This window comes from Cebidichthys violaceus, unplaced genomic scaffold (genome assembly GCF_023349555.1).
Source record: "Cebidichthys violaceus isolate CVI_PGR_0920_01 unplaced genomic scaffold, fCebVio1.0.p SCAF_57, whole genome shotgun sequence".
Classification (NCBI taxonomy): domain Eukaryota; kingdom Metazoa; phylum Chordata; class Actinopteri; order Perciformes; family Stichaeidae; genus Cebidichthys; species Cebidichthys violaceus.
In genome coordinates this window covers 572501-587500 of record NW_027176783.1, presented here as the reverse complement: position 1 = coordinate 587500, position 15000 = coordinate 572501, and the positions used below count along the sequence as shown (strand labels likewise).

At 41.2% G+C, this 15000-nt stretch overlaps 1 protein-coding gene across 1 annotated transcript in view; it reads right to left on the bottom strand.

Moving 5' to 3' along the window:
* slc6a8 (solute carrier family 6 member 8) overlaps positions 1-15000 on the bottom strand; it is a 38581-nt gene that overhangs the window by 15759 nt on the left and 7822 nt on the right. The window contains exons 2-3 of the mRNA XM_068732109.1: positions 9616-9747; positions 2989-3256 (exon numbers count right to left, since the gene is read on the bottom strand). Coding sequence (XP_068588210.1) covers positions 2989-3256; positions 9616-9747 — 400 coding nt within the window. The remainder of the gene's footprint in view (positions 1-2988; positions 3257-9615; positions 9748-15000) is intronic.

The window sequence follows — 15000 nt, the reverse complement described above, 5'->3', positions numbered from 1 at the left end:
GAAGGGAGGAGAGAGGACAAGAGAAGTCTGGATAAGCGTGTTTGAGTACCACGTTTACATCGACATGATCATTTTATCAGGTTAATGAAAACCGTTATTGTGAATATAACAAATACAAACATGACCTTCATTTCTTTCTGTTGAGTTTTTGTGTGTCTCTTTGTGTTCAGGAGACAAGTTAATGCACAATTAATGACAATAACAACAGAACCAATCAACAGAACCAACATCAGGAACATTGTAATAATATAATTATCATTCAATTGTTATTGCAGTTTGGTCCAGAGGCTAGAACCACTGTGTGTACGCATCCAAATATATAAGGAATCAGAAAGTTCACTAATTCATTTACACTCTTTAACAATCACTTGACCCGACTGCTGATCGGACTCCACATAATGAACATTTTCACCTCATTAACCGCTCGTTGTGTTAACAAGCTGCCATGACAACACAATCCTCACTGCTGCTCAGAGAAATGACTACTGACTGAGATCAATGTCAATCAGAGCAAACACTCCCCCAAATACAGAGTAGAAATGAAGCTGTGTTTAACAATGAATATGATGTAAAAGAGGAGATATGAGCTGCTGGGCACTAGTGGCCTTCAGAGAGGAACAGAAGGCTGCTGGTCGGATCAGTCAGGTGTCAAATAATGACAAAGAAAGAAACAGGAACCCAGACAAGACGGTTCTCTGTACCTGACTAAGAACCGAATCCCATATAAACATTAAACATTTTCTGACCAAGAATTAAAGAATCAGTCTGGCAACAAATCTCAGGTTCAGGCTGAGAATCTGTGAGAGCTGAGGGTGACCCGTCTGACCCACTGTCCCTGTCCAAAGGTGTTCCTATGGGGTCCATTCTAGGCCCAACTTATTTAAAAAAAGCTACATAAACAACGTTGCAGGTTGCTCTCACATCCATTTGTATGCCGACAACACCATCTTGTTCATATCTAGCTCCTCCCAGAACTCCGCCCTGACTTCCCTGCAGCTCAGCTTCAACAGTATCCAACAGTCTCCAACCTTCACCTTCTCCGAAACACGACAAAAACAAAATGTATGGTTTTCAACAGACACAAACTGCCTGCCCTCTCAAATCTCCTCTCTGGATGGATCAGAACTCCAATTTGTGGAATCCTATAAGTATTTGGGTATCTGGCTAGACAGTTTGCTCTCCTTTAACACGCACATAAACTCACTGCCTTTTAAACTTAGATCAAGAATTGGTTTCTTTTGGTAACAAAGGTTACAGTGACAGTCCTTCCCATCTTAGACTATGGTGACGTAATCTACAGCTCTTCAGAATTTGCTTCTCCAGGAACACCGTTGTTTTATATATTGTACAAATTGTGATTTTGTAATTTTTGTATGAGATTGTTTGAGCTGTATCGATGTTTTATTTTGTCCTGTTGCTTCTTTCCTTCTCATTGTAAACGAGAACTGGTTAAATAAAGGTAAATAACAACAATAATAATGATAATAATAATGATAATAATAATAATGATTATAATAATACAAATTTAAAAAAAATGTAAAAAAAATGTAAATAAAATAATAATAATAATAAATATGATAATTATAATAACAATAACAATAATAATAATATAATTATTATAATGATGATAATGTAAACAATAATGCTAACAATAATAATCCTGGCCTGTATTAAAGAAGTGGACGTAGTCACCATGACGTCGCCCATTGGTTGAGGACTGCTGTTATGAAGCCTCAAGTTGAGCATAATGTCAGTTGCCATCTTGTTTTTTTCGAAGTGGATCTGAACGATGAATAAAACATTCTTAGGAACCAAAATGTTACAATTAACTTTGATGAAGAGAAAAGACAGTGAAAGGGTTAAAGTTTTAAGACGAAAACACGGAAAACTCCCAGACCAGAAAACGTCTCTGGTAGAGACCTGTCAATCACTGTGTAGCCCCGCCCCTAAATCATCCCCTGCTTTATGGTGTTTGACTCTAAATGGAGCATAATGTACTAAATGAACATCATGCTGTATTGAAGAAGACTGTAAACTAGAGATTGAGACCATAAACTCATGTTTACAATGTTTACTGAGGGAATAAATCAAGAGAGAAGTAGAGTCATTTTAGACTAGACTTCTATACAACCAGAGGAGTCGCCCCCTGATGGACACTAGAGAGAATGCAGCTTATTGTTACCTACAAGTCAGAAACTTATTTGAAGACTAAACATAAATGTTTGCATCATTTCAGAACCTGCTGAGTCATCGAACATGCAGGCATTAAATACATTTCTTATCAAAAGACAAAACCGTTCCATCAATAAAATCACTATTGCTGTTGCATCATGTTAATTACTTTATGTATTTTCAGCGCTCTGGATGTGGTGTCTACAGTTTATCTACAGTTTATCTGTCATGCAGATTTCTGTAGATTCAAACAAATCTTTTATCTTTTATTTTTCCTTCTACTTCCTTTCCTGATGTAAATGCTATATTTATGACTTCTTTCCAGGGGTAGGGAATCACAAATAGCGTGACCGTATTAGTTCCAGCAGAATACATAATCAATCTCCACTACCACGTCTCCTCACATTAAATGCATGCACATAATAAGAAGAGAGACGTTCTGGCAACGTGTTTTGGGGCAAAATGCGTCAAATCTGCACCTGAAAAAACACAAAAAGCTGCAGTAAGTCTGGCCTCCGTCTTCCAATCGTGGTTCCAGCAAATAACCAGAGTGTAAAAAACTCACAGCAGCAAGTATCCTGTGACCAAACAGCAAAGATTCCACCAAAAATTATGAAAATCAACAAAAACCTGAACCAGTAAAAAGCAATTCCAACCGTGCCATCACAACCTGAATGTCCCAAAATGATCTGCACTCATCAAACCAACATCATCTGTCTGATCTCCATCACAACCCAAAGAAAATCTACCCATAATCCCTTTTGACACACAACCCAGATGACCCACCAACCAGAACCCGACCAGAGCAGAACTCACTCCCAGAACTCGATGATGGGCGACTGGGCGTTGGCCAGCTCGGCGCAGGTCATGTTGCCGCTGACGGTCACGTTGGCGAGGCTGCCGTTGGCGCAGTCCTGGTGACGGAAGATCTCGATGCAGCTGGGCGTGTTCCATTCGTTGTCGCAGGTGGACCAGGGGAGGGTGGAGTTAAAGGACTTGATCAGGTAGTAGAAGCCCCAGGCCAACACCATGATGTAGTAAGTGTTGCAGAAAAACACAATCACCATGGAGGAGTAACCCAGACCTGAAGAAGAGGAGGAGGAGGAAGCATGAGAACAGGACAGGTTTTATTTATGGAAAGATTTTTAACTGAGAGGAAAACAAGATGAAATTGACATAAAGAAGAAGAGGAGAGACAATTATAATAATGATGATAACACTACTAACAGTAAATATAATAGACGTTCACAACAAGCACAGAGGAAGATTCACATTTAGATCATTACATTACATGTAGTTTTCTGCCAGCAGTAAACAACATTGTTTTATTTTATACTTTATTTAGATTCTTTTATCACATTTTTCATGTGACCATGTAACCTGTGAACTTGGCTCATGCGGTAAAGTAACATGTATTGCTTGATTTACTTTGACAAATGAACTTCATCAGAGACAGTGAGCTGATCCAGTATCTGTGAACAGGGTCAAACCTGTCAATGTGCATTTATTCGTTATGAGCAGCAGTGACATCCAATCAGAGCTCAGCCCACATCTGCATCAGGTGATTTGTTTCTGCTGAATGACAATAAAGTTTTGTCCTTAAAGACAGAGACCATGAGGACGCTGAGTCAGATAAATCTGAAGACTTTTAAGATCATTTTCATGAACAACTAAATCTCTTTGAGTGGACAAACTCCAGTTAATGACATCATTTGTCTGATTTAATCCCTTTAATTTACCATACAGTACATATCATATCTATAGTTTATATATCTATAGTTTTATATATATATATATATATATATATATATATATATATCTAGTTTATATATATCTATAGTTTATATCATATATATAGTTTAATACATATATCTATAGTTTATATCATATATATAGTTTAATACATATATCTATAGTTTATATCATATATATAGTTTTATACATATATCTATAGTTTATATCATACATATAGTTTTATACATATATCTATAGTTTATACATATATCTATAGTTTATACATATATTTATATATATACATATATCTATAGTTTATATATACAGTTGTGGTCAAAAGTTTACATACACTTGTAAAGAACATAATGTCATGGCTCTCTTGAGTTTCCAGTTATTTCTACAACTCTGATTTTTCTCTGATAGAGTGATTGGAACTGATACTTCTTTGTCACAAAAAACATTCATGAAGTTTGGTTCTTTCATGACTTTATTATGGGTTAACAGAAAAAGTGATCAAATCTGCTGGGTCAAAAATATACATACAGCAGTGCTAATATTTGGTTACATGTCCCTTGGCCATTTTCACTTCAATTAGGCGCTTTTGGTAGCCATCCACAAGCTTCTGGCAAGCTTCTCGTTGAATCTTTGACCACTCCTCTTGACAGAATTGGTGCAGTTCAGTTAAATTTGATGGCTTTCTGACATGGACTTGTTTCTTCAGCATTGTCCACATGTTCTCAATGGGATTTTAAGTCAGGACTTTGGGAAGGCCATTCTAAAACCCTAATTCTAGCCTGATTAACCATTCCATTACCACTTTTGATGTGTGTTTGGGGTCATTGTCCTGTCGGAACACCCAACTGCGCCCAAGACCCAACCTTCGGGCTGATGATTTTAGGTTATCTTGAAGAATTTGAAGGTAATCCTCCTTCTTCATTATCCCATTTACTCTCTGTAAAGCACCAGTTCCATTGGCAGCAAAACAGCCCCACAGCATAATACTACCACCACCGTGCTTGACGGTAGGCATGGTGTTCTTGGGGTTAAAGGCCTCACCTTTTCTCCTCCAAACATATTGCTGGGCATTGTGGCCAAACAGCTCGATTTTTGTTTCGTCTGACCACAGAACTTTCCTCCAGAAGGTCTTATCTTTGTCCATGTGATCAGCAGCAAACTTCAGTCGAGCCTTAAGGTGCCGCTTTTGGAGCGAGGGCTTCCTTCTTGCACGGCAGCCTCTCAGTCCATGGAGATGCAAAACACGCTTGACTGTGGACACTGACACCTGTGTTCCAGCAGCTTCTAATTCTTGGCAGATCTGCTTTTTGGTGGTTCTCGGTTGACTCTTCACCCTCCTGACCAATTTTCTCTCAGCAGCAGGTGATAGCTTGCGTTTTCTTCCTGATCGTGGCAGTGACAAAACAGTGCCATGCACTTTATACTTACAAACAATTGTTTGCACTGTTGCTCTTGGGACCTGCAGCTGCTTTGAAATGGCTCCAAGTGACTTTCCTGACTTGTTCAAGTCAATGATTTGCTTTTTCAGATCCATGCTGAGCTCCTTTGACTTTCCCATTGTAGCGTTTGTGGGCGTTTGTATCCAATGAGCCCTATTTAAATGGCCTCAGAGAAGTCACCAGTTGTAGTCACTCATAATCACTCACAAGAAGTTAAGAGGCCATGCTATGAAGCTCATTTCATTGACACAACTTTCTAAGTCACCAAAATTGCTAATTCATGTTGCTGTATGTATATTTTTGACCCAGCAGATTTTGTCACTTTTTCTGTTAACCCATAATAAAGTCATGAAAGAACCAAACTTCATGAATGTTTTTTGTGACAAAGAAGTATCTGTTCCAATCACTCTATCAGAGAAAAATCAGAGTTGTAGAAATAACTGGAAACTCAAGAGAGCCATGACATTATGTTCTTTACAAGTGTATGTAAACTTTTGACCACAACTGTATATCCATAGTTTAAACATATATCTATAGTTTATACATATATCTATAGTTTATACAAATATATCTATAGTTTATACATATATATCTATAGTTTATACAAATATATCTATAGTTTATACATATATATCTATAGTTTATACATATATATCTATAGTTTATACAAATATATCTATAGTTTATACATATATATCTATAGTTTATACATATATCTATAGTTTATACATATATCTATAGTATATACATATATTTATATATATACATATATCTGTAGTTTATACATATATCCATAGTTTAAACATATATCTATAGTTTATACATATATCTATAGTTTATACAAATATATCTATAGTTTATACATATATATATCTATAGTTTATACATATATATCTATAGTTTATACTAATATATCTATAGTTTATACATATATATCTATAGTTTATACATATATATCTATAGTTTATACATATATCTATAGTCTATACATATCATATCTATAGTCTCAGCACTCGTAGTGTCTCTAAACTAACTGTGTTGTGTTTTGATAAATTCACGTCGCTGGCCGTGGTGCTGATGTAGCAGATGGACTTTTTCTCTGAAGATGGTTTGGTATTAAAAAGAATACAGAAGGAGCAGGACGGACGTTTTGCTCAACCTCGACTATCAAACAAGACTCTTTTTTCTTGTTTGATAGTCGAGGTTGAACAAAACGTCCGTCCTGCTCCTAAATCCCCTCCTGGACGTCGACATAGACTTCTTTAGTCGGCTCGAATTAACCTTCTGAACCGCAAAGTATTTTTCTCTCTGTGATCTTGATTTTCAAAATAAAAGTCCTGCTCCTCTATAAATCTGATGATAATGAGAGTTTTTACAGCTTCTGGCTGTGATAAATGATGTAGTTTTAGCGATTCTTTGAATAAAACATGCTTTTCCATCCCACCGGTGGGTTTTAGGGTTCATACAAACTAAACAGATCAAATGTTTACAAGTAAAACAAACTTTAGTTCAGAACTTCAGCTGTGAAAACACCCTGAACGTCTTTCTTCAAATCCAGATAAATATTGAGTTTATCTTTTAGAATCTGTTGTTATCACATAACTCAACACTAACTATCGGCCTATTTGCTGTAACTCTGTGGACGTTCCTGCTCTCCAGAGGATAAACCTTCACACACTCAGCTCCACTGCACAGAGAGCGGATGCCTCATGGAGGTGTTGACTGTTGGTGTGAACTTCACCGTGTCAGGAGGAATGAATGTGAAGGTGGAGCTCCGTCAACACCGGCCCGAGTTTAAAGGTCGGAGGAAGGTCTGAGTAGTAAAGTGAGCTCATGACACCGAGTCATGAGGACTAAAGATCAGCTGATAAAGTCTGTGTGTAAAGCTAACAGAGATATGAAGGAATCATGAGAGTGTGTGTGTGTGTGTGTGTGTGTGTGTGTGTGTGTGTGTGTGTGTTGCTGGTAGTTTTCCAGCCGTGTCTGGAGGCACGTATACAGCAGTAGGATCTCAGATTATCGCCTCCAGATAAACCTCCACAGAAAGCTGGATGTGTGTTTGCTGGACCGACTGATCTGCCCAAACCGCAACGCCACCTCAAAACTGGTCTTAATACTTTTTATTGATCTGAAATATGTTAATCTTGAAAACTGAATTTCTTTTTTCTTTTAGAGATAAAAAGATAAAGTTTCAAACAAATGAGATTAAAACATGTTTTAATATCAGGACCAATATCTCACATTAAGTATCAGAGTCCTCTAAACCACTCTACAGGTGTTTAGTACTTTTAAAGAATTAAATATGAAGTTGTTTTGGAGTAAAACAAACCAAAGTGAACAAAAAGCCTTTTTAAATGTTTTATATCGAGACGTTACACGTCTAACAACTTTTTATCAGACTGTTCCTCACCAACCGTCACAATGATGAACGTATCAATCACAACCTGCAGGAGGTTCATTAACTCCTCCAGACGAGCATGAAATGAACTCATGAAGATGGAAGTGAGGCCAGGTCACAGGCCAGAGACAAGTGAACGCCTCACAGGCCAGAGACAAGTGAACGCCTCACAGGCCAGAGACAAGTGAACGCCTCACAGGCCAGAGACAAGTAAACGCCTCACAGGCCAGAGACAAGTGAACGCCTCACAGGCCAGAAACAAGTGAAGGCCTCACAGGCCAGAGACAAGTGAACGCCTCACAGGCCAGAGACAAGTAAACGCCTCACAGGCCAGAGACAAGTGAACGCCTCACAGGCCAGAGACAAGTGAACGCCTCACAGGCCAGAGACAAGTGAACGCCTCACAGGCCAGAGACAAGTGAACGCCTCACAGGCCAGAAACAAGTGAACGCCTCACAGGCCAGAGACAAGTGAACGCCTCACAGGCCAGAGACAAATGAACGCCTCACAAGTCAGAGACAAGTGAACGCCTCACAGGCCAGAGACAAGTGAACGCCTCACAGGCCAGAGACAAGTGAACGCCTCACAGGCCAGAGACAAGTGAACGCCTCACAGGCCAGAGACAAGTGAACGCCTCACAGGCCAGAGACAAGTGAACGCCTCACAGGCCAGAGACAAGTGAACGCCTCACAGGCCAGAAACAAGTGAAGGCCTCACAGGCCAGAGACAAGTGAACGCCTCACAGGCCAGAGACAAGTAAACGCCTCACAGGCCAGAGACAAGTGAACGCCTCACAGGCCAGAGACAAGTGAACGCCTCACAGGCCAGAGACAAGTGAACGCCTCACAGGCCAGAGACAAGTGAACGCCTCACAGGCCAGAGACAAGTGAACGCCTCACAGGCCAGAAACAAGTGAAGGCCTCACAGGCCAGAGACAAGTGAACGCCTCACAGGCCAGAGACAAGTAAACGCCTCACAGGCCAGAGACAAGTGAACGCCTCACAGGCCAGAGACAAGTGAACGCCTCACAGGCCAGAGACAAGTGAACGCCTCACAGGCCAGAGACAAGTGAACGCCTCACAGGTCAGAGACAAGTGAACGCCTCACAGGTCAGAGACAAGTGAACGCCTCACAGGCCAGAGACAAGTGAACGCCTCACAGGCCAGAGACAAGTGAACGCCACACAGGTCAAAGACAAGTGAACGCCTCACAGGCCAGAGACAAGTGAACGCCTCACAGGCCAGAGACAAGTGAACGCCTCACAGGCCAGAGACAAGTGAACGCCTCACAGGCCAGAGACAAGTGAACGCCTCACAGGTCAGGGACAAGTGAACGCCTCACAGGCCAGAGACAAGTGAACGCCTCACAGGTCAGACCAGAGACAAGTGAACGCCTCACAGATCAGACTAGAGACAAGTGAACGCCTCACAGGTAAGAGACAAGTGAACGCCTCACAGGTCAGAGACAAGTGAACGCCTCACAGGTAAGAGACAAGTGAACACCTCACAGGTCAGAGACAAGTGAACGCCTCACAGGTCAGGGACAAGTGAACGCCTCACAGGTCAGAGACAAGTGAACGCCTCACAGGCCAGACCAGAGACAAGTGAACGCCTCACAGGTCACACCAGAGACAAGTGAACGCCTCACAGGTCAGAGACAAGTGAATGCCACACAGGCCAGAGACAAGTGAACGCCTCACAGGTCAGACCAGAGACAAGTGAACGCCTCACAGGTCAGAGACAAGTGAACGCCTCACAGGTCAGAGACAAGTGAACGCCTCACAGGTCACACCAGAGACAAGTGAACGCCTCACAGGTCAGACCAGAGACAGAGGTAGAAACGTGAGACGTACTGTACCTTTAAATAGCGGCGCGATGTTCCACACGTTGATGCTGCCGGCCTTCATGAACTGACCCAGAGCAATCTCCAGGAAGAAGATCGGGATTCCTCCTACGAACACGATTAGCAGGTAGGGGATCAGGAAGACACCTGCAGGAGGACACGAAGGACACAGGTAAGAGGACACGGAGGACACAGGTAGAAGGACACGGAGGACACAGGTAAAAGGACACAAAGGACACAGGTAAAAGTACACGGAGGACACAGGTAAAAGGACACGGAGGACAAAAGTAAAAGGACACGAAGGACACAGGTAAAAGGACATGGAGGACACAAGTAAAAGGACACGAAGGACACAGGTCAGAGGACACAAAGGACACACGTCAGAGGACACGGAGGACACAGGTCAGAGGACACTTTAATAACATCTGAAGTTCAGAGCAGACTGAAACATTGGGAATAAATAAATAAATAAATAAATGATTAGATTGATTATTAAATAACTAAATGTATTAATTAGTTAATTATTGTCCTCTCTAGGGTGAGAGCCATGAATGAACAATTAGGAACGCTCTCTCTTTCTGTTGGTATTTTAATTAGTGTGATGGACACACACACACACACACACACACACACACACACACACACACACACACACACACACAACAGGGGGTAACTGGGTCACAGTGCCACCAGGAACTGGTGTGAATGGAATCAAACTGAAATGACAGGAGGGAGGAGGAGGAGTTACGTAACAGCTGCTGCCGTTACAAACTGAACTATTATACAAGAGAGAGTCACATGTGTGTGTGTGTGTGTGTGTGTGTGTGTGTGTGTGTGTGGTGGGACGACTCGAACGGCTCTAAAGAAATTAAAGTTAATTTATGGGGAAACTCCCACTCCTACCTAGCGTAGCTTAGCATGAACTGCAGAGACACGACTGCAGAGACACACACACACACACACACACACACACACACACACACACACACACACTGAAGTGGTGTAATGCTGTTAGCTTGTCAGTAACTCAGTGTTGATGGAATTACAGAGCACTATGGCCTCATCGCAGTCTCTCTCACACATACACATACACACACACACTCACACACACACACACACACACACACACACACACACACACACTCACACACACACACACACACACACACACACACACACACACTCACACTCACACGCACACTCACACGCACACACACACACACACACACACACACCAGCCGTAGACTCCTCCACACACTCCTGTTTTTATTCAAAACCACAAAACTTTATTCTACTTTCTCGTGGACGCACCACAGAGCAGCCATAAAAAATAAAATAATAACTTTTTAGAACCAACATGATGAAGACGAGTAAAGAGACAGAAAGAGGACATGATGGACAGATGGGTAATGAAGAACAGGTGATGAAGAACAGGTGATGAAGAACAGGTAGAACATCGTTCACTTCAGACACAAACCAGACTTGACACTGAGGCTGCAGTTAGCCCTCTAAGCTTCAACGCTACAGTTAGCTAGCTAAGCTGGCTAATCCGGGCTAAGTCACTGGGCTAAGTACTGACAGGCTGATGACAGAGCACAAGCTCCGACATCACTACCACCACCACCACCACCATCATCATCATCCACCCACCCACCCATTCATCCATCCTCCCATCCATCCTCCCACCCATCCACCCATCCACCCATCCACCCATCCACCCACCCAATGTCGGGACATTCAGACTCAACAGAAGTGAACCGGTATCGGTGGTTGGAGCTCGTGGTGGTTGAAGAGAAGAAGCTGTGAGTTTTATCAGCAGTGATGGAGTTCCTGAACTGTCGGTAACTTTTAGGCTTTTCTCCATCTGATCTGCTGCCAGCTGACTCAGGATCAGCAACGAGCTTTAATTACCGTATAAAGATCACATCCACAGTGAACACGATACAGATCCCGATTTATGTTAAAGGATCCACCATTGAGTCCAATCAGCAACCAACTGGAACCAGTAGAACCCATACAATCCACTTCATATGTAAGTTATTAAATGATTTACTTATTTAATATAAGTTAACAGGACTGTGAATAATCATTTTAATGTGCAATTAATCTCTCAATTATGTTTCAATTAATTGTCTTCCATATCTATATCATTTAAATTACAATTAATTTAATTAGAATGACAATTAACTTTCAAACTTTCAACAATGTGAACTCTAAAAGATATATATGAATATCTTGATTAGTTTGAAAACATGAACATAATCCTGACATTAGAGAAACAAAAAGAACAAACCTCCAACTAACAAACAATCACAAACACAATAGAACAAACATATATGTGAATTTACACGTTCAAATCTTCCTAAAAGCCTCAGTGACATTTTCGGACAAATGCTAACTTAGCTTAGCTTCAGCTGGCAGGTCGACTGGCCCAGAACGGAGGAGCAGCTCACCTGAACATGACGCTGCACCTCAGTGCTGAGGTCATCCGACTCCAGCAGCTTTAATTATTATTATTATTCAGTGTGGCTGTAAAGCGCTGTGTGTCGCCTGTGTTTCTACGAAGCAACAGATGCTCTCAAGTTCAAGTCTTTCCATCTCAAATACAGAAATGTCATTTCTAAAGGTAAATATCTCGACTACTACAGCTGCTCCATGTACATGATGTCATACGTGTCCAAGCCGGAACCTGAGATGAAGGAGTTCCTTAACGACGATGACAATGACGGAGACAATGTACCGGACTACAGTCCATCGTGGGGGCAGTGGAGCTGCACCTGCAATGGAGGCACCAAAGTTGAGCCTGGACTTTGTGAGAAAGTTGCACCAAAGCCTCAATGAAACACAGGCCTCCACGTTCCATGCTGCGCGTGAATGGTGTCTCAAGTGTGTAAACGGGTAATCTACTTTGTCTCCGGAGGAGCTGGTTGTGGAAAGTCACATCGCATCAGGTTCATATTCGAGGAGGCGACCAAAGATTCTGCGACCAAGCAGAATCTTTGGTCGCCTAATTTAAATAAATTACTCAATTCTTACGTTATAAATGACTTTCTCTTTATTTTCATACATCAGAAACCAGGTGAAAGACAGGATTATCAGTGAGGACTTCAGCAAAGATCTCCAGTGAAGAGTCAGCATTGTAATGCAAAGCTTGAGGAAACATCTGAAATATTACTGAAGATTGTTGTTTCATTTCCTTTGCTCAGATGTTCTTGTTAATACTTGCTGAAGATATCTAGCATCAGAAAATGTTCTTTCTCACACTAGAAACCAGATGAACAAGAGGAACCTTCCAGAATACATCAACGCCACATTGGACCACAGAAGAAGAAATGACAACAGCAGCTGGTTCACTTCTAGAAAACACTTCATTACTCATGTTTTTGTGTCTATTCAGAGAAAAAAAGCGTACTTATTCCCAAACGCCCCTCTACTCCAACTCCAACCACCTGGACCATCCATGTGGCTGTATTGGCACAATAATAATAATAATAATATAAATATTAAAACAACATTACGATTGTAACTAAGTCTTGAATTTAAACCGATATCTGCTTTTACACTCAACTGTTGTTGACACCTAAATGAAACACTTGTTGGGAACAAAATAAGAGTCCTGCTTTCTATTTTCTTTGTATTGTATGATGACGGCGGTTTAAGAGCGTTAATGTTCCACTAGAACAAACATACAGGGATACACAGGAGCAAATATTGGAATGGCTGTTTAATTTTGATACGTTTAAGTTTCCCAATAAAACAAGGGAAGATGGTTTGTTTAATATTGATTGTGATTTCTGCAGCACTGCATGCTGTCAGTGTTATTATTATTGCTGTTTTTATTGGTATTGTTTTTCATTGTTGTTGTTTTTATTATTGTTGTTTTTATTATTATTGGTTTTATTATTATTGTTTCTATTATTGTTGTTTGTATTATTATTATTGTTTATTATTATTGGTTTTATTGTTGTTGTTTTTATTATTATTGTTGTTGTTTTTATTATTATTGTTGTTGTTTTTATTATTATTGTTATAATTATTAAACATAAATCAGACATCTTTATTTCATGTGTGACTCACAGTAGAGCGGTTGTTTGAGGGACGGTTACGTAACTCTATTGAGACAGAACGACCCGACTGACACGAGTCAACAGAAACATTATTGATTTCTGATCAGTTCACGTTCTAGAACCACAGAGTTCACTTTAGTATTCATTTCTCTCTAGTTTCTCTTCCAGGACCTTGCACGCCCATCAAGGACGTCCGCCCAAAACTCCTCAAGGACTTCTGTAACATCCTCAGGAGCTCCTGGACCTCCAGAGAGAACACCTGAAGAAGCTTCCAGGCCTTCTGGAACTCTCTCAAGGCCCCATGGAACTTATTCCACCCTCTGCAACACCTCTTCAAGGACCCCATAACTCTTCAAGACCACTGGAACTCCTTCAAGGACCAGTCTAACCTCTTCCACCGTCAAGGATCTCTAGTCCTTCTCTAGAACCCCTGGAACATCTTCCAGAACTACAAGGAACCTTCTGAAGGACGCAATGGACCTCTTTAAGAACCCCTGGGACCTCCTCTGGGACTTCTGGACAATAGTCTTCCTGGACCTTTTAAACTTCTACCGGACTCTTTAAGGATCAATGGATCTCCTCCAAGACCCCAGGAACCTCTTCAAAGACCACTAGAACCTCCTCAATATCTCTTGGAAATGTGTCAAGGCCCTAAAGAACCTCTGGAACATCCAAAAGAACCTCCAATAACTCATCCAGGACCCCTGGAGTCCTGGCGAGGAGAGGAGAGGAGAGGAAGAGGAAGAGAGGAGAGGAGGAGAGAGGAAGAGAGAGGGGGAGAGGAGGAGTGGAGAGGGAAGGAAAGGAGGAGAGGAAGGGAGGAGGAGAGAAGGTGAGGAGGTGAGGAGAAAAGGAGAGAGGAGGAGCAGTGAGGGCCGTCAACAGGATTAACAGATTACAGGTCAGTCCAGTTAATCTGTCGTCCACGTGGTGAGAGGGATGATGATGATGATGATGATGATGATGACTCACTTAAGCTTCATCGTTCACACACAGCCGCCATGAAAACGTCTCCTTCACACACTAACACACACTAACACACACTAACACACACTACACACACTAACACACACTACACACACTAACACACACTAACACACACTAACACACACTACACACACTAACACACACTAACACACACTACACACACTACACACACTAACACACACTAACACACACTAACACACACTAACACACTAACACACACTAACACACACTAACACACACTAACACACCCCAACACACACTAACACACACTAACACACACTACACACACTAACACACACTACACACACTACACACACTAACACACACTACACACACTAACACACAC